The sequence below is a fragment of the Charadrius vociferus genome, unplaced genomic scaffold, assembly GCF_000708025.1.
Source record: "Charadrius vociferus isolate BGI_N301 unplaced genomic scaffold, ASM70802v2 scaffold161, whole genome shotgun sequence".
Taxonomy (NCBI): Eukaryota; Metazoa; Chordata; class Aves; order Charadriiformes; family Charadriidae; genus Charadrius; species Charadrius vociferus.
The window spans coordinates 4,215,831-4,241,224 of record NW_009646928.1 but is presented as its reverse complement, the minus strand read 5'-3'; the positions used below and the strand labels follow the sequence as shown (position 1 = coordinate 4,241,224).

Below are 25,394 nucleotides of genomic sequence, written 5' to 3'. Positions count from 1 at the left end.
TATTTAATGATCGTACAATGGAGGTAGAAACTACTTCTGAAAAGGGGTCCATCTGAGCTGGTTTTTGAGGTTTCTTTTGCAGAAGCACTTCTTCCAGAAAAACTAATTCATAATAATTCTTTTGAATTATGGGTACCCTAATACACGTTTTTAATCCTGTTTCTCAGAAGACAATACTTTTTAAGAAATCGTGAAGTTTGATTTCCAAAGCAGAATCTGAATGTGGTCCTGTGATGGCTTAGCTTCAGCTTTTTGAGAGTTCACACTCAGGTTTGTTTATGTCTTAGTTTTGTGGTGCTGTGCTGATGGAGTGAATTAGATCAGGTCACTGATCTAGCTGAAAACTCAATGCTTTTCTGTTGGAGCGGGTCCAGAGGAGGGTCACAAAGATGATCAGAGGGCTGGAGCACCTCTCCTATGAGGACAGGCTGAGAGAGTTGGGGTTGTTCAGCCTGGAGAAGAGAAGGCTCTGTGGAGACCTTATAGCAGCCTTCCAGTACCTAAAGGGGACCTACAGGAAAGATGGGGAGGACTTTTTACAAGGGTGTGTAGTGACAGGATGAGGGGGAATAGCTTCAAACTGGAAGAGGGTAGATTTAGATTAGAAATTAGGAAGAAATTTTTCACTTTAAGGGTGGTAAGGCATTGGAACAAAGTGCCCAGAGAAGCTGTGGAAGCTCCATTCCTGGGGGTGTTAAAGCCCAGGCTGGATGGGGCTTTGAGCAACCTGGTCTCATTGGAGGTGTCCCTGCCTATGGCAGGACTGTTAGAACTAAATGATCTTTAAAGGTCCCTTCCAACCTAAACCATTCTATGATTCTATGATCAACAAGACCAAGTGATGATTCTGAGGAGGTGGGCAGGGATAGTCTTGCATTTCTTGAAGCCCTCACCTGCTGCTTCTGTGGCTACAGTAAAGGTGGCAGGGTGGGATGAATGTGGGTGAAGAAGCCTGAGCACTTAGAGTGGCTGCCCCTGCTCAGGGTGCTGTGCCCAGGCACGTGTGGATGGCTCAGGGGAGCCTGCCCTGTCCCAGCTCATCTGTATCCAGCTGGAAATTCCCGCTGCAAATTTTAAACAATCCTTATCTTCTTAAATAACCTCAATTTGAGGATAAAATATGCAAAATAAATTACTGTGGAGTTTGGCTGCATGCTTCTTCAGAAATAGGTTTCCTGAATATCTACATGTATTTTTTTATCTTTTTGTATCAGAAGCTAATTAGAAATAAACTGAGGAAATAGATTTTTGTACCAGTTAGGAACAGGGTTTTGTTCTGAGTTTGTGTAAAGCATCTGGAAAGAAATAAGGTTTTAATTCTTGTCATTGAGTAGTCATACGATATGCTGAAGTTTGATTGTATATAAATGCACACATATAACACATACATACACAAACATATATTTATATGCGCCTTTACATATGCTTTATATATGCGTGCATTTTTCTGTGTACATATATACATGTGCTCACACACATATAAAAAAATATAGTGAATGAATACCATTGTGATCATCTTGTGTGGTGACTAGTATCTGCCAGCCAGGATAAAAATGCGTACATCTTGAAGTTCCCTCGGAAGGTTTGATGATTTTTTGACCTAGCTCTTGGAATGAAAGCTTAACCTCTGAGTCACACCACCCATTCCTATTTCAGGTACTTAGAGAAATACAACCATCCTACTGTGAGGTATCCATGACCTATTCCTTCTTCAAAGGAAACAGTCTAAACCAGAAGAAAGATTTAGTGTGAGCTTTCATCTCAGAGCAGGAAAGCTCCTGAACCACGTCCTACTTCCTGATGCAGGGAGAAAGAGGATTTATGCCAGAGGTACTGGTTTGTGAGTAAGAGTGAGGCACATATTTAAGTCTTCTCTTGTCATATGCCATGACAGCCCACCTGCAGTGGAGGAGCCAAACTCCCAAGAGGACAGAGAGGAAGCTTACAAATATTTAAATACTTTGCAGTGTGTGCTGTTCTTTCAAGATGTGAAGTTTGTGCCTCTCCCGGGTAGTGTGAAGACAATGTTCAGAAACAGAGCATGCCTATAAATCCTGCAGGCAGGCCAGGTCATTTGCTCAAATACAAATGCACGCTTGTAGGTGATGGGCAGAGGTTTGGGCATTGCTGGTCATGCAGCACCTGCACTTGCGCAGGGACTGGTTGCAGAGCCCGTGGAGGAAGGCAGCAGGGAGGGGTACGTGAGCCAGACAAGCACTGAAACATTTTGAGGACTTAAATATTTTTTTTTAATGTTCCATTGAATATAAAGCATCTTCTACTTTCTCTGCTTTCAAAAAATGCATGCTAACCCGGTGGAACTCAATGTAGCTCATGTTCTAGGTGAGCGATATAATTTCTCAACATTTCAGACACGTTTAGTATTTTCTAGGAAGGTATTGCTGAACTGTCCAGTTATATTCTGTGATTTGCTGCAGTCTTTTGTAATAATATCAGATGTACTGATTATTATTAGAGTGATCACTAGGGATTTTTAACTACATCCTTCATTATTTTTGCCTCCTAGTAGTAAATGGATTAGAGTAAGGAAAATAAATTAGAATATAAGAGGACATTGATGAGATGAGCTATCACTTAATGACCAGGTTAAGAACTACCACAGAGGAACAGCATTGGCTTTCTAGTGGGCAGTTATGTTATTTATCAAAACGATTGCTGAGGCTTTTACGTCTAGACAGTTGCTCTGAACCACTTAGCAACTTTTGGGTCGTATCCAAGAGGCAGGTAGCTGCAGCTTCTGTTTGCATCTCAGAAGCTGCCTTGGTGGATGAAGGAGAGCTGCATTAAGAGTGTGTGTATGTGCCGAGAGGCCAGTGGATGGTATGCCTTGGCTGTGGCTTTAATGTAGACACAGGTATTGCTAACAATTTATTTTTTTCCCCTTACTCACATACTGAAAACGTGACCGAAGTAGAAGATAAAGTAATGCTGCAGGGTCTGGTGGGTTAGAACAGAATCATTGTATTAGGGTGACCTACTGCGATTCTGCGATTTAAAAACTAAATGGTTGATCTTCCCTTTCTATCTATGCTTTCTTCCTGCCCTTTGCCCTATCCAGCATTTAATCCCCTTTGGGCCATGTGTCTCTTCATATGTAGATGTTTTATGGCTGGCTCTTCACTTTGGCTGTTCCAGATGTGCTGAAGTAGCGGTACATATCAACTCTGTATTTTAGGGAGGTAGCAGAGGGGGGAGTAGGAGACAAATCTATAGGGTCAGGACTGGCATGGAAAGGATGCATTGGGGTTGACGGTTCATTTTTATCTAGTGCAGGAAGTAAAGGACCAAAAATGAAACCGATGGGTGACAAGTTCAAAATGAAAGGAGTTGGTTGTCTTCACAGCGTCTGAATTTACACTGGGGAGCTCTGCCACAGGGTGTCGAAAGTTTACATGGGCTTAGTGAGCTACTAATGCAGCTTGGGGAGGGAGAGGCAGCTCTTTGGGGACTGCTGCATGCAAAGATGCCTTTTTTGGTCTAGAAAGTCCCTAAGCCACAGCTTTTTCAAAGTTTGGAGAATATTTTTATCTCTACTGACCTTTAGCAGTGGGCTAGAATTTTGGAGACCTGAATTTTACCACTGACCCTATTTCGTGTATCCTGATTTTACTGTGTGCAAAAAGGATGAGTGTGATACCTTCAGCACTGTATCGTCCATACCTTCTACAGCCTTGGTGATGCTGCTGGAGGGCAGCTGAGAGGAGCCACTGTGTGTGAGAGGTGGGGGGGGAATGGAGTGCATCTCCCCTTCTATTCCCTTCTCTCTTGCCCCATCTGCACTTGGAAAGTTACAGAGTGACTAAACTCTTTATTTTTAGACATTACAAAGAAAGAAAACATCAGACAGCTGGCTGCAAAAATATTTGTTTGTGACCTTTCTCTACATTTGTGCAGTTCTTGTTGCTATTCTGGAGAGAGCATGCAGTTTCTCCCTGTTTTGGCTCTTCAGTCTTACAGAATTTCAGGAGAAACTGAAATGCTTCTAACTTTATGCATGGATATAGCAAAAAAAATTAAAAATAAATTGCTTCCATGTTTGGAAAACATGGCTACTTCTATTTGTAAGCTGCTGGCCTTGTTTGTGTCCCATTTTCATAGTAACTTACTAAATGGGCAAGCAACCAGAGCACTGCTGGTAGACGCTTTGCTGGGGTATTCTCATATCAGTGACTCAACACCTTCTGCTCCGGTCATTCCTGTTAAGAACTAACCTACAGCTTGAGATAAACTCCTCCCTCACCTTTCCACTTTGATGGAAAGGATTAAATAGGTTTTCTGGCTCTGTGAGGCAAAAGGGTTTAGCAGCATGTGTGATCAGGGGCTGGAATTGGGGCCCTGATCAGTGGGGTCTGGCCTGCAGCTTGTGATGGGAGCTAGCAGGTGTGCAAAGGTAGCTCAAGCCAAACAGATGTTACTGGTTATGGTTTTTGTGATTGGAACAAAATCTCAGGAAAAAGGATGTATTTTTGACTTTGTACAGTGAGGAGATGTGACTTCTAGACATGTATGTTCAGTCAAAAAAAAAAAAAATAAGGGCAGGACAATATAAATATGAGAACTCTAGCTGAAAAAAAGAGAACAGTTTTACAGTAATTGAATGGAATGGGTCAGTCATGTCAGTTGTGTTCCTTAAGAGTAACTCTGTAGGACAAAGCACTTCGTAATACTGCTGTTGAGTGATGAGGGTAATTTATTTACTTAAAATGGTGTGTTAGCACTGCACTAACCGGTAAGCCCACACACTGAAATACAGCTACTAAATCCTTTTTTTATCACAGCTGCCTTTCACAGACTGTTAAGTACAGTGAAAGTTTCTATTATGTGAAAGTACTCTTGGATGGAAGCCCTTGAGTCCCTTATTGCCCCCAAGCAGATTACTGTGACCAAATTTTCTTTTCTAAAACTGATCTGTGTAAAACCATTTTTCACTTACATAGCATCTCTTGTATGAAAAACACTTGATGCTGAGTGCTGTTTTGCTAGGACAATATGCTGAATTTATAGGGCATTTTGCTTCCCCACTGAAAAATTACTAAAACCTTTTTGAAGGTGAAGCATTGCTCTTGTAAGTAGAGATGGAGCTGTTTTATACAGCTAATATGTATACGTGTCAGTACTCCTGTTGCATCAAATGTGGAGTGCTGTTCTTTAGCCTGCCGTTTATATCCATCTTTGATATATTAAAGAAAAGAGTATTTCCTGTGAAAAGGCAGAAAAATGCATGGGAGTGGTGCTGTAGCATTACAGGGGCTGTGGTGGCACTTGAGTACTGGCGACTGGTATTCCAGAAGGGAGTCTGGCCGCTGGAGCAATCCCAACAGAGCCCACATGTAGCGATACATCTGCTTATGCCACACTGGCTTCTAGGACTCTGCCTACACTGGATCCTAGCAAATCCCTGTGCTTAGTAAAGTGTTGGATTGCGTTTCCTTATTTTAGATGAGCAGTTTCTCATTCCACATCATTGGTTCCACTGGCCCTCAGCGGCACTGCAGGCTGCTGCCAGCCATGCTCCCTGAGGTCCAAGTATTGTAATAGATGCATTTTTTGCTGCCAGTTTGAGGTGTACTTTGATTTTTGTGATGATGGATGAGCGAAGCCCTTTGCTAGGAAGGATTTCAGGTAGCTTCTCAGCTCTGTGTTTAGCAGGTAGCAGGACATTGGTGATTAATGTGTGGGTTGGTTTTAGTTTTGGTGGGGTTTTTTTTTTTGATTGTTTGGTTTTTTGTTTTTTTTTAAACCTTTTAATGAAACTTAGGATACTTTGTAGAAATGCTGAGGTCAAAAACATGTTTGTTTGTTGGAAATGTTTCTCAGGTAAAAACATTAACAAGAAGCTTTCAAAACCTTGGAAGAAGCTCCACACCCCAAAGTACTGATTTTCCAGCAATCTTTTTTCCCCGCTATAGTAAGTGTAAGTGCTGTCTAATAATTTGAGCCAAAGAAAGACAAGACCTCACTAATTCTGTAAGTTGAATTCTCACAAGCTGCTTAGCTTTTATTTTTTTGAAATACACGTTGGTTCCACAGTATAGTGCTTAGTTTGTATAATTTGATGGCAGAGATGGGATAATGATGCTGGTGTGGAAATAACAGCTAATGCATCTCTAACAAGAAGAGAAGGAAAAGCATCGGACCTCTCAGATGAAAGGCAGATGCTTACGTATGCTTTTCTGAAGTCATTTCAGGAGGGTTGGGAATACGTCCCCTCTGAAAGGGTTGGCTCTGAACTCTTCTGCATGCTGTCCTCTTAGGCAGCGCTTGAGATGCTCGGGAGCAGAAGGCTCTTGCTGACATACTGAGTTGTGTGCTGGGCTTCTCGCTTGGGCAGGCAGGTTCTTACCTTTGAAAGGTTCCATTGCAGGAGTTGTGACCCATTTCCAGCACCGCCAACAAATTTCAGTGAACTTTCCCATATAGCTACTGAATGAGGTTAACTGGGTTAGGACCCCTGCCTGTGCTTCAGGCATTGTTTCCTGACACCTTCTGCTACAGAAGAACCATCAGGATACAATGCCAAAATCAGTGCTGGGATAGGTATACTGAATTGACTAGTTATCTACTGAATTTGTCCTGGGAATGTTGAGATTTTTCTGCTTTTTTTTATTAGTAATAGAGGTAACTTCTGAATTAAGTAGGTCAGCTATACAAAAATAACAAATCAAATTCAGCAATTGTTTTTGTGTGTCGTGACAGTAAATCTGTTGAGCATCTTCTCAGAAACAAGCCTCTTCTGCTTTCACTCATTCTTGTAGTTAGAGCAAATTTAGATAGCTTCTGTTTAAAATCAGCAAGCAATGTTCAACAAGTCAGACAATTGTAATGATAAATCCCTGGAACAAGCTGTGTTTAGAGGGCATGAAGAGCTGGGAAAATTTGTTCTGCATCAGTTTTTCAAAAAGGGAGCTAGAGTCTTCAAAACAGAACTGGGCACCTCTTTAGCACAGAGAAGAATTTTTGCTGGTTCTAACTGCCTTCCCTGGAATTTGCAAATATACTGGTAGGAAATGATGAGTTTTGACAGATATGCTTAATTTACAGGAATAGATTGCTTTTTTTTTTTTTCTTTTTTTTTCATTACGGAGCTTGCAGTTGGCTGGTGTTAGCAACATGAGCAGTCTTTTATGCAAGCACCACTTGAACTATGCCTTTGTCCAAGTGAGAGTTTTTACCAGGTTCATGGAGATGCTGCATGTATATAATCAGAATATACCGCTTAGCTCAAACTAGAGTTTGTTATAGTTGGAGATGACTCAGAGGTGCTCTGCACACTTCACATTCATCATAGTTTTCTCAAATTTCTCCATGTAGATGTATCCTCAGAACAGGAAGGGGAAACTCAAAGTCCCATTGTGCACCAGCAAGCAAGTAACTCAAATGTCTTTGTGTATGTGAAAGGCTAAAGCAAAAATACATATTCTCAGTGTTTGTGGGGACTTTGTAGCCAGGGTTCTGCCTGATGGGTTCATGAAATTTTTAATCTGTTAGCACAGATCACGTAGGAGCAGTCTCCAGGGTGATTTTGTACAGATGCTTTGTGCCAGGCTGAGGTACCTTCCCAGAAAATAGACTGTTGGTCAGGGGATGGATCAGCTCCTTAAGTTTTGAGCTGTAATAAGAGGCCATTAGTCCTGTCTGTTGGTCCATAATGTGACCTACTTTTAATAAAAATTAAAGACAAAAGGGAATGGTTCAAACTGTGATCAACAAACATTTAAAAAAAAAAAAAAAAGTGTGACGTGCACTAGCTTAGCCCTTCCCTCTTGCACTGGTGAAAATTTGCAACTTGGCCACAAAATAAAGTTGTTTAAATGAAGGAAAAATTTCCTGTGCTTGAAACGGGTCAAGGAAAGAAGGTTTTCTAATTTAGGGGAAAAAACCCACATTAGCCATTAAAATGTGTCACACTAAGAAAAAGTCATTGTTTTAAGAAGATTGAGGAGAAACAAGAAGGTTGATGCAAAACTAAGAAATGACAGTAATAGGTCAGAAACTGAAATGAATTCAGCCTTTGCTTGCAATCCTCAGAAGAGGTTTTGAGGTCAAGAAGCAGACAGGTCACTTGTCTCAGTGCACATAGTTTGAAAGTTTTAAATTAAAAATCTAACATTTCAGAAACCTTCTTGACATACAGCAACATTTAAAACGTATTGCATGTGAATGGCAGGACAGCTTATTAAATCTGATAGGGGAAGTGCATAAATTTAAAAAAAAAAATTCTAGGCTTATTTATTTGGCAATTATTCCTGGTTTTGGTGCCTAGTAAGACTTCTTGACTTCTTGCAGCTCCGTCCATCATGACTTACATTAGGTATGCAAGTTGTAAATGCAGAACTGTACAACACCCTTTTTAGTCTGCATCAAAGAACCTTGTCTTGATTCAGGTTCTCTTGAATGAATAAACTTGTCCTTATCCTTTTGTAAAAATTGTCAGACATGAGTTCAATAGCTTTTATTGCAGATTATATTAGGGCAGTACAGTAAAATCAAGGATCAGATAGTAACTTTTTATCCACCCACAGTGAGGGAGGGGAACGTATAGCAGACTTTTGTTCATTCAGTCTATTGCTGCCCCTTTCTTATCAGTTCATGGGGTTTGAGTTTGAGAGATGGGAGAGAGTTATGCTTGGTTTTTTTTGTTGTTGTTGGTTTTGGGTTTTTTTTCCTTTCTTTTGTTTATTTACCTCAGTAAAAATGGAGAACAGTTTATGATTTTCAATTTCTGGATTCTTGCTGTCTTGTTCTAGAGAGATTTTTAGTGAAATGAAGTGTTTCTAAATAGAGCAGAAACATTTGATGAACAAGCATTGCAAAGCAGTACAATTTTATCACTTCAAAGGGCATGGGAAGGAATCCAAACCTGCTTTGAACTGGTTAACATGTATCACTTGCCAGCTCACGTTGTCAATTATGTTAAGACTGATACTTGTGAAATTAAAAGGTTAGGATAAGTCATTGAGTATTTTCTTTGTATCTCCCCATACTTTTTTTTTTTTTTTAAAGCAGATTTAATTACATGAATCAAATATTCATTAGCCCTGTTAGCCAAATGTTGAGGTTTTTTGATTGTGGATGTGTGTCCCCGTCTGTCTGTGTGTTGTCCCCCCCTGCACCCCTGTCGTCCCCCCTCCCGTTTGGAATGCCTTAATTCCTTACATACCTTTTAGGGTGTTTAAAAAAAACAAACAACAAACTACTGTAATCCCTATTTACTTGTTGTGGGCTCTGTGGTGGTTTGAGCGTCCTCGAAGCTGCTAATGGATTTGCTAAAGGGCAGCCACTGTCATCAGCTCAGAAATGGCAGATGACCTGCTGGTGTGGAACCACTATATTCACATGCTATAGGAGGGCCTACAGGCATCTTCCTGGTGCCTCAGATGACTAAAGAGTTGCTATGTATTAGCTGCTGACCAGATTCAGGGCAAAGATTACATGTCACAAGTAGGGCTGTTTGATTTGTAGAAATCCAGAGAATCAAAAAAAAAAAAATCCTTTTACTTTTCTCTTCCTCCTTCATGTGATACTTTAAAAAAAGTATTTATTTAATGCAGACTTTGCCTAGTGCTAATGAGCATCGGCCTCCAAGGATTATGAGGGTCAATGCTAACATTTCTACTTAATTCTAGGATTAAGATGATGTAATTTGTCAAGATGAAAAGCAGTAAACTAAAAGGGTTACACGGTAATTAATTAGTAAGGCTCGAATAGCCAGTAAAGGAGAACAGAAAGCGCTCTGTGAGTCAGTGGGGGCATTTTCCTTACTCTTTTGTTTGAGGTTATTTTATCAGCGATACTGCAGTTACATTTCAAATTGATGTGCCCAGGATGGTTTGTGCTCATTGCAGATCTGGCCTGTTTGTATTTCTAAAGAGAAACTTTTACAGGGTATGGAGTACCCAGAAAGTGGAAACAGCATATTTTTAAGCTGTAATGTTTTGAATGTGAAGAATTAGACATCTAGCGTGGAGCGGTGGGAATGGTTTCTGAAGAGTCTGTGGGTTTGGGATTTTGTTTTCCCCAGGGTTGATGGCTGGGTGGGATCTTCATCTGGCTCTATGCAGCACTGTACGTGCTGCACTCACTGCAAAGAGCAAGTGGTGCCCAACTGGTCTTTTTACCTTCCTCCATCAGGGTAAAGTTAAGTTTTAGGCTTGGTTGTGGGTTTTTTGGTTGGTTGGTTGTTTATTTTTTACTTTTCCTTTTTCTACTTACCTATTGTAATAGCAGCTGTCTTTGTCTAGTTGGCATTTGTTAAAGGGCAAGTGGGAAACCCAAAATGGTATTTGTTCTTGATGATGTTTACGTACTTCTGGTGAAGTGGTGCTCCTTTTTATGCTCTAGGGGAGGTGGGGAATCATTTTGCAAAGGGTTTCTTGACCCCTTTGTAGAGAAAAACTGATCTCTGAGTTTGGGGTGGACTATGAGGCCTTGCTGTCACTGTTAGAAGTAATGGATTTGAGAAAAACAGGCGGGATCCAAAATGCGAAGGAATGCCTGTATGGGACATTCAGAGATTCTTGTTGTCTTCAGGGAGACGATATGGTGCTTATGGGCCTGTAAAGGCTGAGTGCTTTCCACTCGGACGCTCTGCAGTAACCCACGCTATCTGAACGACTGTGGGCTTTTGGTTTGGTTTTGGTTTTAAATGGCAGCCTATAAAAAGGTTCTTGAATTTTAATTCCCTTGTTTATGTTAGTCTTTCATTTCTAGATCCAGAATAGATGGGGCTGCACTCAGCAAAAAATACTTGTCCTTTTATTTCTGTGTAATTGCACACCAGATTTCAATTCAGCTGTACTGGAATCCATTGAAAAGGAGATATTAGTGTGGCATTTGTTCAGATTTATATGTTTTAAAGGGAAAAGATGGCAATATACTCAATTCTGTTCTCCTTTCTCTTTCACAATCGTTCTTCCTTCTTAATTGCAGTTCCTTATGCAATAGTCACAAGGGTTTCAGTAAGACTGCTTAGGGAATTGAATACCACGGCATTAACAGAAATGGAAAAAATGAATAGTGCTTTTAAGAAGTGCAACATTTGGTGAAACGCTTATAGTTTGTACGTGTATTGAACATTAATTGCGTTTTGTTTACTTATGAATCTATTCACATTATTATGGAAAACTATTGGTGAAAGTTATGTTAATTATGCTTTTTATGGCACCTAGTGTGACATTTTGGAACCTATTGACTAAATTCTACTTTAAAATTCTATTTTGACCTTGAAAAACAATTTTTATACTGCAAAGTATAACTTGAACTTGTTAAGTTTTTGTATGAAAAGGAAAAAAATCTCTTAAATTTTACCAATTCCACCAAAGGCAATCAAATGGACATGGCTCATGCATACTTGAATGGGTGGTCAGATCTGCTCAGTACTGCAGGCATATAAAATGTTTTCCTTAAAATTGCTTTATTTCCCTTGAGTGTCCTAATAGGAATTAACAATCCCTTGAGGGGATTTTTTAAAAAACTTTTTTTTCAAAAGTGGATGAAAACTGCAAGAGCATATGAGGAGAGAGTGGGTTTGGTTTTTTTAAGTTTTCCCTGTCCCTTCCTCCCTGACATAGCTCGCCAAGATCATCCTGTGTCTTGCAGCTGTGTACCCTGTATGCGTCCCTACTGTGCTTTGCTGTCCTTTTGGATGAGTTCTGGTTTGGTTTGCGTGCCCCTTCCTTCAGTGCATGTGAAAAACATAAGCAGCAAAGGAAGAAAAAATTATATCCCCGTTAAGAAAATACCAAATTGAAGCAGAAAATGTGTGTCATTTTAGGTAAATGGGTATAACATCAATATTACAATTCTCTTATCTTTTTAAAATCTAGACAAACACGGTATCTGTGCTTTGTTCTGGATTTATCGAGGCTGTTCATTAGCAAGACATGTCTTTTTAAGAATGGCATTTAAGCAAACCCAGCTGGTTTGCTTAGATTTAAATGAAGATCAGCTCAGCATGAAGCTTGTTGGAATTGCTCCTTGTGAAATTTTTCTAGCTGGGATTTTTTAATCTGCTTTTGACTTTACCAAATTAAATGTGGGTTTTTTTTCCTTTTAAATTAGCATGTTTAGGGAACTGTCTTTCTATTGGAGTTGTATCATGGTTATCTCATTCCTTCACTCAGCAGAAGAAAAACAACAACCCAACAAAAACCACACACACAAAAAACCCCCACACCCCAACAAATCCACACTCCCCAAACAAACAAGAAACTGCCCACCAAATTGTCTCTTCAGAGGAGACTGACTTTACAAGTCTGTGTTGAACTAGATAGTACAATTCATGCGTCTTCTTTTGTCACCTTAAACTTTAAGAAATAGACAAGTTTCCAGTGTACCTAAATTACAGTGTATTTACATGTAACACATGCAGAGCTTATATGCTTCTGTTTCATGAGCAGAAAACTGGACTGCTGTTCTGCTCGAGCTCAGCAGTGAAGCTGGTATCGTCAAAGCTCTTAACCCCGAAGCAGGGAATTTACACCTGATGCAGTACCATTGATTTGGTTGATGCTAGGGAGCTAGCTCTATGGTTCCAATCTGCAGTAGATCCAGTCTGTAACCAAACTTTTACAGAGTATAATAAGTTAGGGTTTCTTGTTCTTATTACAGACGAGGATCAAAGAGCATGTTCACTGATACACTGCATGCATGTCTGGATATATGACTTTGACTTCCCCTGCCCCAAACAATCACCAGAATTATTTCAGGCTATAGGATTGGCTTTCATATGGGAATGGTATCAGTGTATCAAGAATTTTTCCTTGGAAAACCAAGGAAAACAAGGTGGTGTGGCATCACCCATCTTTCTTTACCAAATGCTGTTGCTATAAGCACTGTAGCATTGCTTGGGACCTAATTGTCTTTAATCAACTGTGCTGTCTTAAACACAGCAGAAACATCAGTTGTAGCTCAAAACAGTACTTAAAATGGGGCTTGCATGTGGATAAGAAATCCATTATTTTTAAGAGCTTGTGGTCATTCAACTGGATAAATGTGGAACAACTACTTAACTACTAAGTGTGCCGTTTTAGTTCCTGCTGGCAAATGAAGTCTTAGGAAACTGAGGTCATAGAATCATAGAATGGTTTGGTTGGAAGGGACCTTAAAGATCATCTAGTTACAACCCACTGCCGTGGGCAAGGACACCTTCCACCAGGTCTTTTAAGTGAAATCAAGAGTTGCATAGTTCAAGGATGGCAGAAGCTGATACTGTTCATATATGAAGGTGATTCCTATACAGATTTTGTACCTTTCATGGGGATGCCAGAGTTGGACTCATGGTTACAAATAAATTAGTTTTCAGTGAGTGGAATGGTCTTCTTTGAGTGTATGTAATGTAAGTTATGTAATTAATCTCTAAAATATGTCAGAGGCACCCACTTTATAAACTGAATGAACTTCTGGATTGGTGTTTGGATCTGTGACAGCATCGTATTTTAGCAGAAGCGTTTGGAGGAAGAGCGAAGTCTGAGGCGTGGCTCAGAGCCATTTATGGTTTAGAAAATTGTATTGACTGGGTAGCTTCAGTGCTTCTGCCTTTAAGGACCTTGTTTGAATTTCCGCTGTGCAAAAGGAATCCTGAGGCAGTAGCTACTCTGGAAACTGATTTATGAAAAAGGCTCTGTTTGGAGGAGAATATTATGTGCTCTTTATCTCTGCAAGCTGCCCTGCTCTTTTCATTAATTGGTGCTTCTCTAGGAGGCATTCCTCTCATGCTTTTGTTCTATCCTTTTTTTTTTTTTTTTACAACATGAAAGAAAATCCTCCTTTTCATGTGCTCCACAGAGTTTCTTTCATCCTTCAAAGTGAAGTTACTTATTTTGCAATGTAATCGCCTGTATGAGCTTGCTTGTGAGCTGTAACACTAAGTATTGTTTTTGTTGGCAGGTTTATAATGTTTGCGCGTTTACCATGTGTCATTGATTGATAACGGTAATGAAGTAAATAACTGAAGGATTTCACTTGTTTTCTATTTTTGTTCTTTTGTTTTCCACAGGTTCATTGCTAAACCATGTGCCTTAGGCCTTAAAGTCCAAGCCAACGGACCACAGAAAGCTCAACCTAATGCTATCCTGGAAAAAGTTTTCACAGCTATTACAAAGGTAGATTATTTAACTAAAATATTTGCCTTGTAAAGTAGGATATGGCACTATAAACGATGTCTGAATAAAACAAAGCTAACTGCTAAACGCAGTGCTGCGTTTTTACGGCTAAAATCAGAACATGCAAATGTCAAGGCTGTCATTGGCATACCAGCTCGAGCAGTTATGCATTCTTTCGTGATGTCTCCTGTAAGCTTGTAATCAAAAAAAGTTGTTACAGAAACACTTTGTAGGTGTCATATGGCCACCTACTTTCTTCTGCTTCTTATCTTTTAGACATTTCCTCAAAATTGTTGGGTTTGGGGTTTTGGTTTTTTTTGGTGGTTTGGGTTGTTTTTTTTTTTTGTTTGTTTTTTTGAAAGAAGAGTGAATTGTGAGCCAGTAAGATTGGACTTACTGTGTTTTCCATGAAACTTCAAAGCTACTGCTTCTAGGGGAACTGCCTGAGCACAGGGCGCTGGTGGCTTGCTGGTGTCCCAGCTGTTTACGTTGTGATGAGTGTCCTTTGAAATTGGAGAGGGGAGGAGGAAGCTAGAAAAGTGAAGGAACTGACCAAATAAGGTTTTAGAACTTGCAGATTTTTTTTTTTGTAGAGAACAAGTTTTTTCCCCACCGCTTATGTCTCTGTCTCTACAGTTTTCATTATGTGACATCTCAGCTAGACCTCAGTGGTCAGCCACTTTGTAGCAGAAAGGCCTGTGGAGGCCTGAAGGATGAAGCCACTGTGCTAGAGGAACTTCCCAGTCCCACCTCTGGCTCCAGGCTGCAGCTGGGCACATCATAGCAAAGGCATCAGCCTAAACTTCAGAAAGTATTAGAATCTTAGAGGGCAAAATAGGGTTCAGCGTCAGGGACAGTGAAATATGCCGTGGATCTGTCTTCCTTGTCTGTCCTACGCTATCCTGAGATCACCATGGCACTTGGTGTGGTTTTTGTCCTGTTTTGAGGGAATCACACAGATTCCTAAAAGCTGCAGCACATGTGCTGTCACCAAGACTCAGCTGCAGGAAGAATGGGGTTGTTTTTGTTTTTTTTTTTTAAATTAGTTTTCCTTGCAGAATCTGCTCGTCCAACACAGGGCCTCAGTGTGTGAAGTGATCTTACTAATGCCTGTGAGTCATGGTAGGAGCTGGCATGCATGGCTTCCAGCATTCAGTGCACAGAGACAAGTGGGAAGAGTTCTGAAGGAATGTATCTACTTTCTTGCAAGAGTTTAGTAGGGGTTTTTGGTAGGTGCTCTCAAAGAAACTGTCTGATTTAACTAGCAGCCTTTTTTTGAGTCATGTGCAGCAGTTCTCTCTAGTCAAGCTCCCAAGAGCTGCATCGATCATTTGATTTTTCTTAAGTTACAGAGAATGGCTTTTCTTAACCTTCCGTTCAAAAGCTACTTTGGTTGACAATTGTTTTGGGTTTTTTTTTTTGATGGATAGCAAATACTTAACCCTTCTCTTGTCTCATCCTTTCCCTTTCTTTTCCTTCCTGTCTTTTGCTGGAGGCTGATGGATGAAACTTCAGCCTGATGAAAGCTTTGCTGTTTTACGTCTTGCAACATTTAAAACAGTCTTTATCGTGGCAGCTTTTGTATCTCATTCAGTGTATGCAACTGCTTTGCAGAAATAGAGCTAAAGCACCAGAAAACAGATTGTCCAAAAGCTTTTTCTGTTTCTTTAAAAAAGAATGTGATATGGGGAAATGTATAAATAGTCTTCATGCAGTATTGTACATGTAGAATTGCTGCACGGCTGGAAACGTGGCCTGTAGCACTTTTCTCTGTCAAATTAAGGACAGACATTTTCTTTTGCCTTACCTTTGCGCTGGTTTGCAGTCCCTCTAATGGAATGAGAGTTCCACACTTGCTGCTTTGGAGAATGCTTGTGTGTAGCTAATTTTACAGAAAAAAATTCTCTGTCCCTGTCAAGGTGATTTTCCTTTTGAAGTTGTCAGTTTGTTTAATGACCTCATTTTTTAACATTAAAATGCACAAACATGGGCTATATCTTCTTTCCATGTCAGTCAAACAATCTTCACTACTCCAAGAGTCGATAGGACAAAGATGCTGATGCAGGAGGATGGAACAGGCGTGTGGCAGGCAGGGGGTTGTTTGTAAGCCCTGCTGCTCAAGAAATGCATGACATTTTATCCCTACTTATCATCACTTTCCAAGTTTTGAGCAAGTTTTCATCCCATTGTCCCCTTTAAGTTTGTTGTTAGTAATAACCTGCATGCAATATTACAGCATATGTCCTTCTAGATTAATAATAGTCACTGTAACTGTATTTTGATGTGGATCTGCCAGCAGGTTTCTGTGAAAGTAATTTTATTTCTATGTGTCTGACAGGTAGCCTCTAAGACATTGAAAGGCAGTTGCAGTGGTTCTAAATTTTAAGTGGAGTTACTGTGGTTGGGCAAATAAATAATTTTTATACTTCTGTGTTCTGTAGCATCCAGATGAGAAAAGGCTGGAAGGTCTCTCCAAGCAGTTGGACTGGGATGTACGCAGCATTCAACGCTGGTTTCGACAAAGACGCAACCAGGAAAAGCCCAGCACTCTTACGAAGTTCTGCGAGAGCATGTAAGGATGTGCGCTCTCTTTTTGAGTCTTGTTGAGCCTGTCCCCTGATCTGTTTTCCCCTTTCTTCTTCACCAGTATTTTTGTAGACGGGTAGAAAATGATACAAATTGGTGGAATATACTTCTTGAATGAGAAAATAATTTCCCTTCTCTGAAGGAGTCAGATTGTACATTTCGTGTACTTTCAATGGTGAAAATCTTTCAGAAATCAGGTGGTTGTGATTCTATACTGTCAGGGTACCAGCCTGATCCTCTAAGGCAGATTGCTTGGTGTTAGACTGGGAAGCTGTCTTTACATCACAACCTTTAGCTATATAACCTGACAGAGATCTGAGATGCAGGAGTAAAGATAAAAGCCAGTTGGGTTGTTACACCCCTTCTTTGTTTTTTCTCATCCAAGGCTTACCCCTTTACTAGCCTGTTTCCTTGGGTACACTGAACTCTGACAAGCTAAAGGCTTCTACGCTTTCTTTAGGAAGTTATTTTTCACCTGCCAGGCTTTACTTCTAAGGAATCTTTCCCAGCACCCAGCTGCTCTTCAAACTGGTTATCTACATAAAGGTCGTTTTTCTAATTGGACTCCCTTGTTTTTAGTATCTCAGTTACATTTCCATGCCAGCTGGATTTAACATATTAATATTTAATCTGCATTGAAAGAGCATGGAAAATTAAATCTACTTAAAATATTTACACGTTTTTCTTAAAGGACGACTGATAGACAATGAATTCATAACAACACACAAAGAACAGCACTAGTTTATTTGAAAGACTCATTAATTCCAAGACTCAGCCCTCTAGCACTACTGGATGTTGTTCCTTTGATGTGGAAGGTCATGCATTTAAGGCAAATTTTACATGCTCCAAATAGAGAGACTTGGCAAATATTGCTGAGGCCATAAACAAGTATTGGCTTTATTACACCCTGTTGGTCAAGTAGTTGTGTTATTGCTGGCTTAAAACTCTAGTTATGCTGGGAAGAAGTGTTAGGTAGAAATGTCAGCAGAAATAGAGGAAGCCTATTTAAGTTAGAAGGCAAATATTAGTTATTCTTGTTTTCCAAGTTCTGGGTTTTGTTTGGTTTTGTTGTTTTTGTGTTTTGTGGTGTTGGGTTTTTTTTTTAGAATTCAGAACAATTCTTAAATGATTTCTTTAAGAAATTTAAAGTAAAGAAATCACAAAAACATTGCTGACCAGCCAGAGAGAGGGGGTTGTGTGTATATAGATATAAAACAACTTGTGGAATATACTGTTGTATCATTCATGCAGATTTCCTAAACATAGTTCATACTTTGTCCTTTTGTAGGTTTCCTAAGTATTTTCTTTAAACTTCATTTTCCTGTGGACAGGGAGGTTCATAATATGGTCCTAAATAAATAATATATTAAGGCATTTTTTCTAAAGCCAAACCATAGATAAAATGTTGAGTAGCAACTGATACTTACTTTCAACTAAGGACTGAATAGGAGAGAAATTAAGAGTTACTGTGAAGCATATTGTCTCTCTAGCTCAGACAATTACAGTCTTTTTTTTATTTTTAGAAGAAGATAGATAAATTGTCTAAAGATGATTGCCCTTTAATAAACAGAGGAATGTAACTGTTAGAATGCTGAAGTCTTTTCCTTGGTACAGCTAAAATCTACCCCACTTAATAATATTTAGTAAAGCCAGGCAAGGTAAGATTATGGATAAACCTAGTCGTCCTGTTAACAGCAGCTGGTGGTCTTGGACTTACTAATTTTTGAGATCAGTGAAGAACAGCCTTTTTCCTACAAGTGTTGTAGCTGTTAATATATACACTTGTCTGCTTAACTTGTGGGAAAGGCTGTGGAATCTTGGAAAAAACCTACAGCTGTATTACTGTTAGAGCTAGCATATTTGGGCAGTATATTTGACTGCTTCTGTAACTCGGATCAAAGATTTCACTCTCTTGCATTAGTGCCAGCATGTTTGGGCTGACATAGAGATAGAAAAAACTTAAATGTACCAAGAAATACAGGCACACTTAGGAAAGTTATGGGTGCTGAACTTGCCCCTTCATGGCATACATTATGGAAAAAGCATGCAGATGCTATGAATGCAAACTGGAAGGTAAGGTCAAGCTATAATGAATGTCATTAACTTACACTGACAGAATTAAGTGCCAGCTTCATTTAGAGAGTGCTGTTGGGCATTACTGCAATATGTGTACTTAATAGTAATGATAATACTTGTCCAAAAAGAAGCAAGGTGGTGTAAATAATAAGTGGATAGTTCAGGTTCTCTCTGCATGTGGTTTGCAGAAGGTGCAGTGGGAGTTGCCTCTTCATCTCCTTACGTACATGCGTGAGAATGTGCTATAATCCAACCGACCATGTGTGCATTGCCCTGATAGCATTTCCAATGGTGCACAGAATCATAGAATGGTTTAGGTTGGAAGGGACCTTCAAGATCATCTAGTTCCAACCCCTCGGCCATGGGCAGGGACACCTTCCACCAGACCAGGTTGCTCAAAGCCTCATCCAACCTGGCCTTGAACACTTCCAGGGATTGGGCATCCACAGCTTCCCTGGGCAATTTGTTCCAGTGTCTCACCACCCTCAGAGTGAAAAATGTTTTCCTAATATCTATTCAAAATATCCTCCCCTGTAGTTTGAAGCCATTCCCCCTTGTCCTATCACTACATGCCCTTGTAAAAAGTCCCTCTCCAGCTTTCTTGTAGGCCCCCTTCAGATGCTGGAAGGCTGCTATAAGGTCTCCCCAAAGCCTTCTCTTCTCCAGGTTGAACAACCCCAACTCTCTCAGCCTGTCTTAATAGGAGAGGTGCTCCTGTGTGTGCCACCAGCAGTCTCGTCACACATGCTGGATGGAGTTGTCGGCAGGTAATCAGAACAGCACTAGGAAGCCAGGGATACCTTTTTTTTCCCCTCAGCGTGGGTGTTAAATGGTTGTCTAGTTAAGTCTAGCCATCAGGACACTAAGCATGGCGCTTCACTTCAGTATGTTTGGAGCAAATAACTCCTTCTGATAAGGTCTGTAGTCTTTTCACAGCTATTGAATTAATGGAGTGACTTTTTGGATGAAGAGTCTGTATGTGGCAGCTGCTCTGGAGGTCCAAGCTGCATAAAGCCTGTGTTCCCATGACAGTCGTCGGAATGGGGAGCACTCCAGGTCTTCGGTAACTGGGGCACCAGTGAAGAGTTTCATAGCTCTGACAGAGAACGAAATGTGTCCTTATGTAATAAGCAGGCACAGAGCAAGCAAAATGACAGTGATCCCCACCTACAGCTTCAACTGTTGAGCTGCTGTTGTCCTTCCAGAGAAGAGTTGAGTTTTGCTGGCAACTGCATTGATTGACTGTGACTTGGGAAGAAAAGTGACAGAACCCACAGCAAATGTGGTGTTGCTTAAAAAGAACTCCAACTCTTTTTACATGGAGACGATTCAATTTACTACCAGAAAAAGTTTTCCTTGGGCCCAAAATGGCTTTTCCATGATGCTAAGGAGAAGGCAGCTGTGCCAGAAGGGCCGTAGGCTGTTTCTGACTGCCTTATCTTTCTTGCAAAATAGTTAGTGTGGGTAGTATCTAAGGTAGAGAAGCTTCAATAGGACCAAGGCTGAGATCGAAACTCAATGGTAAAAATATTTACCTGGGATGAATGACACCCAAGATCCAGGCCCAAACAGACTAAAACAGTAACTTAATCATTAGATTCTTCTTGTCCCAGATTTCTCACTTTCTCTACTCCTTCCCTTCTTTTTCTTTTCATGCAACTTCAATTATGGTCTTAAACAGAGTGCAGAGAAACTCCAAAAAGTACTCTCTTTTTTTTCTTCTTCTTTTTTTTCTTTTTCTTTTTTTTTTTTTTTTTCCCCAAAATTGAGTAATTCCTTTGCTGACAGCCTTTGTCAGATGTCCTGGGCATTAGCAGATGGTTGTTATATGAAGAAAAACCCAGTAATAAAGTCTCTGGTCTATAGACATTGTTCGTGCCACTGCATTGTAGTGAAAATAAGTTACTTTTCAGGGACCATAACCAGCAATCACCCCAGAGAGTTTTGTGTGCCAATCTGAAAGAGAAGGTGCCATTTGATTGTCAGATCTGTGGAGACCACTAATGGTGAGACTTCAGTGACATCATGTACTTGCTTAAGATTTCAGATGTTATGGTGATAAGTACCTATATGAAATATGAAATAGATCATTTTACCAGGGGATGATTCATGATCCAGTATTAGGCAGAAAGACAGGAACAAATGGTGTGCTAAGGATTATTTTACTAGCAAGTCAATACATTGTTTCTCAAGGATTTGGTGATTCTGACCTGAAACTTGGAGTTAACAGCAGAATGTTTGTAGTGTCTAGGAAAGGCATCCACCTGGTCTAAGCTCAGGTTATAATGCTCGGGCACTTAGCTTACTATATTAGCTGCAGGGGAGAGTCTGTCCATAGCTTTTCTTTCTCTTGTGCGAATTTAGGCAGTTTTGCTCCTTTCCCCAACTTGAAAGATCCAAGGTGCGTGAAGGAAAAGAAGAAGTGGTGAACTGGGTGTGCAAAGTGGACTTTTCTATTGCCATGTGTTTCTGTTGTCTTTTATTCCATTCTCTCTGTCCCCACGGCACAGCCCAGCATCAAGGAAAGACAAGCTTTCTCCTGAACAAGAGTAGGGTAAGGACCTTGTGCTCTTTGCTTCGAGTATGCGGCACAGGAGAAAACACAGAAAATAGATTACCTTGAACCTTTTCTGAAGCTCATGTGGTTTCTGTGTTATGGAGAGTATCTGCAGTAATTTGCAAGGCTAAAAGTTGTTTCTGCAGAGGACTATCAGTCTGTTTATAGGCAGGTGATATAAATTGGATCAAATGCTCTAACAACTCTGCTGGAGCATAGTTCTAGCACAGAAATGTATTTTTTAAAAAAAATAATAATAAAAAAATGTGTATGACCACAAATAAGTTAAAAATGTCTTAAGGAAGAATGTTGCATCTTAATATAGTGGAATGGGAATTCCAGGCATGGAATAAGCTAGTGGGGAAAGGGCTTCAAGGTATGCTAGCAACGACTGAGAGGATGTAACTCTTGAAAGACCATGAATGGTTATTTTGCTGATTGCTAGACTGAATGTACAGGGTCCAAGAATGTCTTTGTTAATGTCTCATGTCAGAAAGCCAATGCAGTAGTGATTCCCAAACCACTTCCAATTTCTTCCCAGTTTCAGTGTATTGTGTGGCTGCTCACACTACCAGTGCGTAGGCATATCTGTTTTTCTCAAAGACTAAATAGTATAGAAAGAGCAAGCATCCTGTCCTCCTCCCTTGTTGTCCAGAGCAAAGGGAAAGACCCTCTGATGCCCCACGTTAGTAGCCTGGGACTTTGTAATTTCGTCAGGCTCATGACTTGTCTGTCCTACAGCTATGTACATTTAAGCAAGCTGTTTATTAGAGACATTTACATGGTTTCCAAGGAGTAGCTGGCAGAAACATATGGCCAAGAGAGTTTTCTGAGTTTATGCAACAGTCTGCATGTGAAAACATGGAAATGTGCAGACTGAAGAGCCAAGGATTTTTTTTTCCTCATTCTTCTCTAGGAGAAGCTTGGATACTCAAGTATCTGTAAGCGGGGTGTCTTTGAGTTTTGATGTAGGTGAGAGAGGAGTCTCTGTCTCATCTCCTAGCCAGAACATACTCTTTTTCCTGAGGAACTGCAACTGTGTTTATGCATGCTGCTTTTGAGGAGATTTTATCTGTAGCTGTATATATGTGTGTGTGAAATGTGTATGTGTATAGATAGAGACAGATATATACAGAATATTTTTTTTCAATTATTGTGCACATTTGTGTGAAATTTATGGGCAGTTGGCAACTTGTTGGCTATACGGCTTTTCTTGACTAGCAGAGTAACTCTCTCCTACAAAATTGTACTGGAAAAATAACTATGCAAGGGAAAGAAATTGAGACAGCTGCTTGGTTGTTGAAATTCTGAACTGTGCTGATACAAATCTTACCAAAGCACATAAAAGAATTCATCAGTCTGTGCTTTGTGTGTAGCAGTAAAGCACTGGAAAATAAATAGGCATCAAAAAGCTTCTAGCTCTGAATTTTTAATAGCCTCAGGCCCTCTTAAGTCAGCTTCTGAAACACTGCTGAATACAGTGATCTTTGAGATGCAAGCAAAAATATGTGGTAAATGGTATTATGGGTCCATTTATTTCTGATTTGTGAATACAGGTTTTCAGCTGCCTCAGTGCTACATGCGATAGAGGACTGACTAGTGTTTCACAACCAGAAAGGAGAACAAGGGGATGGGTCTGTAAAGCCGTGCAATGTGCTCTGGGTTGAGTGTGATAGTTACTGTTCAATGGCCATGGAATTACCAGATCTCCCTTGTTTTCCGTGGGGCAAGAGTGGCTGTTCCCCCTCGCTGTCTCACCAGGTACAAGGCATAACTTCTCCCCTGCTGCTCTGGTCTGTTCAGGAGATTTAAAGCACTGGTAACTCAACCAGCAGCTTGGTGAAAGGGAAACTGCACGCCTAACTAGTATGCTGATAAAAAGTTTGAGGTTTTCATTGCTATTTTAATTCTGGATTTTTTTTTTTTTTTTAACTGGACAGATACCTAGTTCTGTTGCTCCTTCTTCTTATAACATTCTGCAGTGGGCTGTGTCCTGCTGTGGGCTGCATGCTGCTTCTGGGTGCTCCTGGGACAGGTGCTTCTGTTGACAGATGATCATAGGACAGCAGTCCTGCCTGAAAGGGAAAGCATCAATGAAAATCCAAATTTTCTGGAAGTTACTGTGAAATAGCAGCAAACTCTGCAATGAGGCATAGTACTAGAAGCTTCTAAGCAATTACTATGATGTCTTTTTTTCTGGAATACTTAGGACTGATAAACATTTATACAGGTGAAAAAATGAGTCATTTGCATATTTTTCTTATTGATCCTTAACTTTACCTCTTTTCAGTGTTTCAGCTAGATTTCTGTGACTTTGAGTGAAATATTCATACGTCCTTCACAGAAACTGTTACGATACTGGAGCAGCTACTCTATATTTCTGTTAGTGGTGTCTGAAGAACACAGCATTGTGTATCTTTGAGGAGTAGGAAGTGTATATTTGTGTACACCTCTCTCTGTCTGGATGTAGATTTTATTTTTTTTTTTTTTCCCTCCCTGCTATGGCCTTAAAACAAAAGAAGTTGAGCAGGAAGAATAAGAGGAGGAGTATTCCTTCAAGCGCAACGGCTGGGTTTATAGCCAAGAGACTGCTTTGGCTCAGGTCAGGCAACAAGGTGGTTTCCCCAAAGCTGCTAACTCAAAACACCACTGTGTTAAAACGGACCTGTAAGGGGAAAGCCAGGGAAGCTGTCAGCTGCTGTGATTGACCCAGTTTCTCTGAGTGCCAGTGTCAAGCTGAGAAGTTGTCTAAGCTATCTTCTTTTAGCCTGCAGGAGCATCAAGTCAAGGCTAGACGGTGTGAACACAGATCTTTCTTTAAAACCACTCAGCAAAGTGTAGCACTTTGCAGAATAAATTTTGAGGCATCCTACTTTACTTTGAAAAGGTTTTTCTGTCACTGTTTGCTGCTGCTGTCTGTACACTCCAGCTGTGCCAAGTTTATTATATCAAAAGGAAAGAGGAACAACTGCTACATGATCTGTCTTTGTAAAACAATGTGCCCCTTTCCAATTAATTATCTGAGAAATTACTCTCACTTAGCATAAATCTTCATAGCTGGCAGGACTTTTTGTTGTTGGAACCAACAATTTTTTTTTTTTTTTGTACAAGTTATACTTTGAAAAACCAATAAAGGTTGAACCTGACAGCCTTCATCGGCAGTAAAGACCACTTTAATGGTGTTTTCAGAAGGTCTTTATTGATTACTTTTTTATTTATTTTGTCTTTACTGAATGTCATGTACCCAAGTAATGTGTATATTTCCATTAAAAGATATGGGAACTTCATGTCAATGAATCCTGATAGCACTATGTCATAAAACTGCTGGTGAAAGTAAATTGGTGGCTCTTAAATAGCCATAAATTTCTTGTAAAACATGAAGCATGTTCTTGTTTGGTTTGATTTTTAACCACTAGAAGAAGGGAGTCATAAACCTGCTGTGTGATTTCTAAGGTAGAAATGCTAAAGAAAGAACAACTAATAACAAAAATGGATTCTTGGTATTATTAAACTTGCGAGGTTCTGTTATCGTTTTCATTATGTTAAGTGTCTGTCTAAAAACAGCAGCTTGAAGATCTCAGCTCTCATTTACTTGAAACAAAATAATGTCCAAAAAGGTCACCTTTGCTTTCACAATGGAACCAAAGCTGGAAAATAATGGTGCGCCCTCACTGTCATGCTCCATTTTGCCCCAGGCAGTTTTGTCTCCCATGGGCTGCACTTCATGAATACTGATTTGCTACTGGACTCCCTTCTGTGGTGATGCTGCTACCTCTTAACAAAAGGGAATGCAGGCACTATTGAAAGGATAATTCATTGAAGAGATAATTCACTCCAGGGTTTCCTCCAGACAGATGATATGGATATAAAATTTGCCAAATCTGACTCTTCCAGATGGGATAGTCTTATTATCCAAGCAGAGCTAGTGCCCCTACATTGTGCCATAGGGCAGGCAGCACATGCTTGGTGTCAGGCTATAAAAGCACCATTCTGGCAAGGTGCAATACATCAGTCTTAGTATTTCAGAAATGTGGATCCTTCTTGCAGGGATG

At 40.1% G+C, this 25,394-nt stretch overlaps 1 protein-coding gene across 1 annotated transcript in view; it reads left to right on the top strand.

The window, feature by feature from the left end:
• Nucleotides 1-25,394, top strand: part of CERS6 (ceramide synthase 6) — a 159,036-nt gene that overhangs the window by 53,632 nt on the left and 80,010 nt on the right. Inside the window, exons 2-3 of the mRNA XM_009894647.1 lie at nt 13,976-14,123; nt 16,565-16,695. Coding sequence (XP_009892949.1) covers nt 13,976-14,123; nt 16,565-16,695 — 279 coding nt within the window. The remainder of the gene's footprint in view (nt 1-13,975; nt 14,124-16,564; nt 16,696-25,394) is intronic.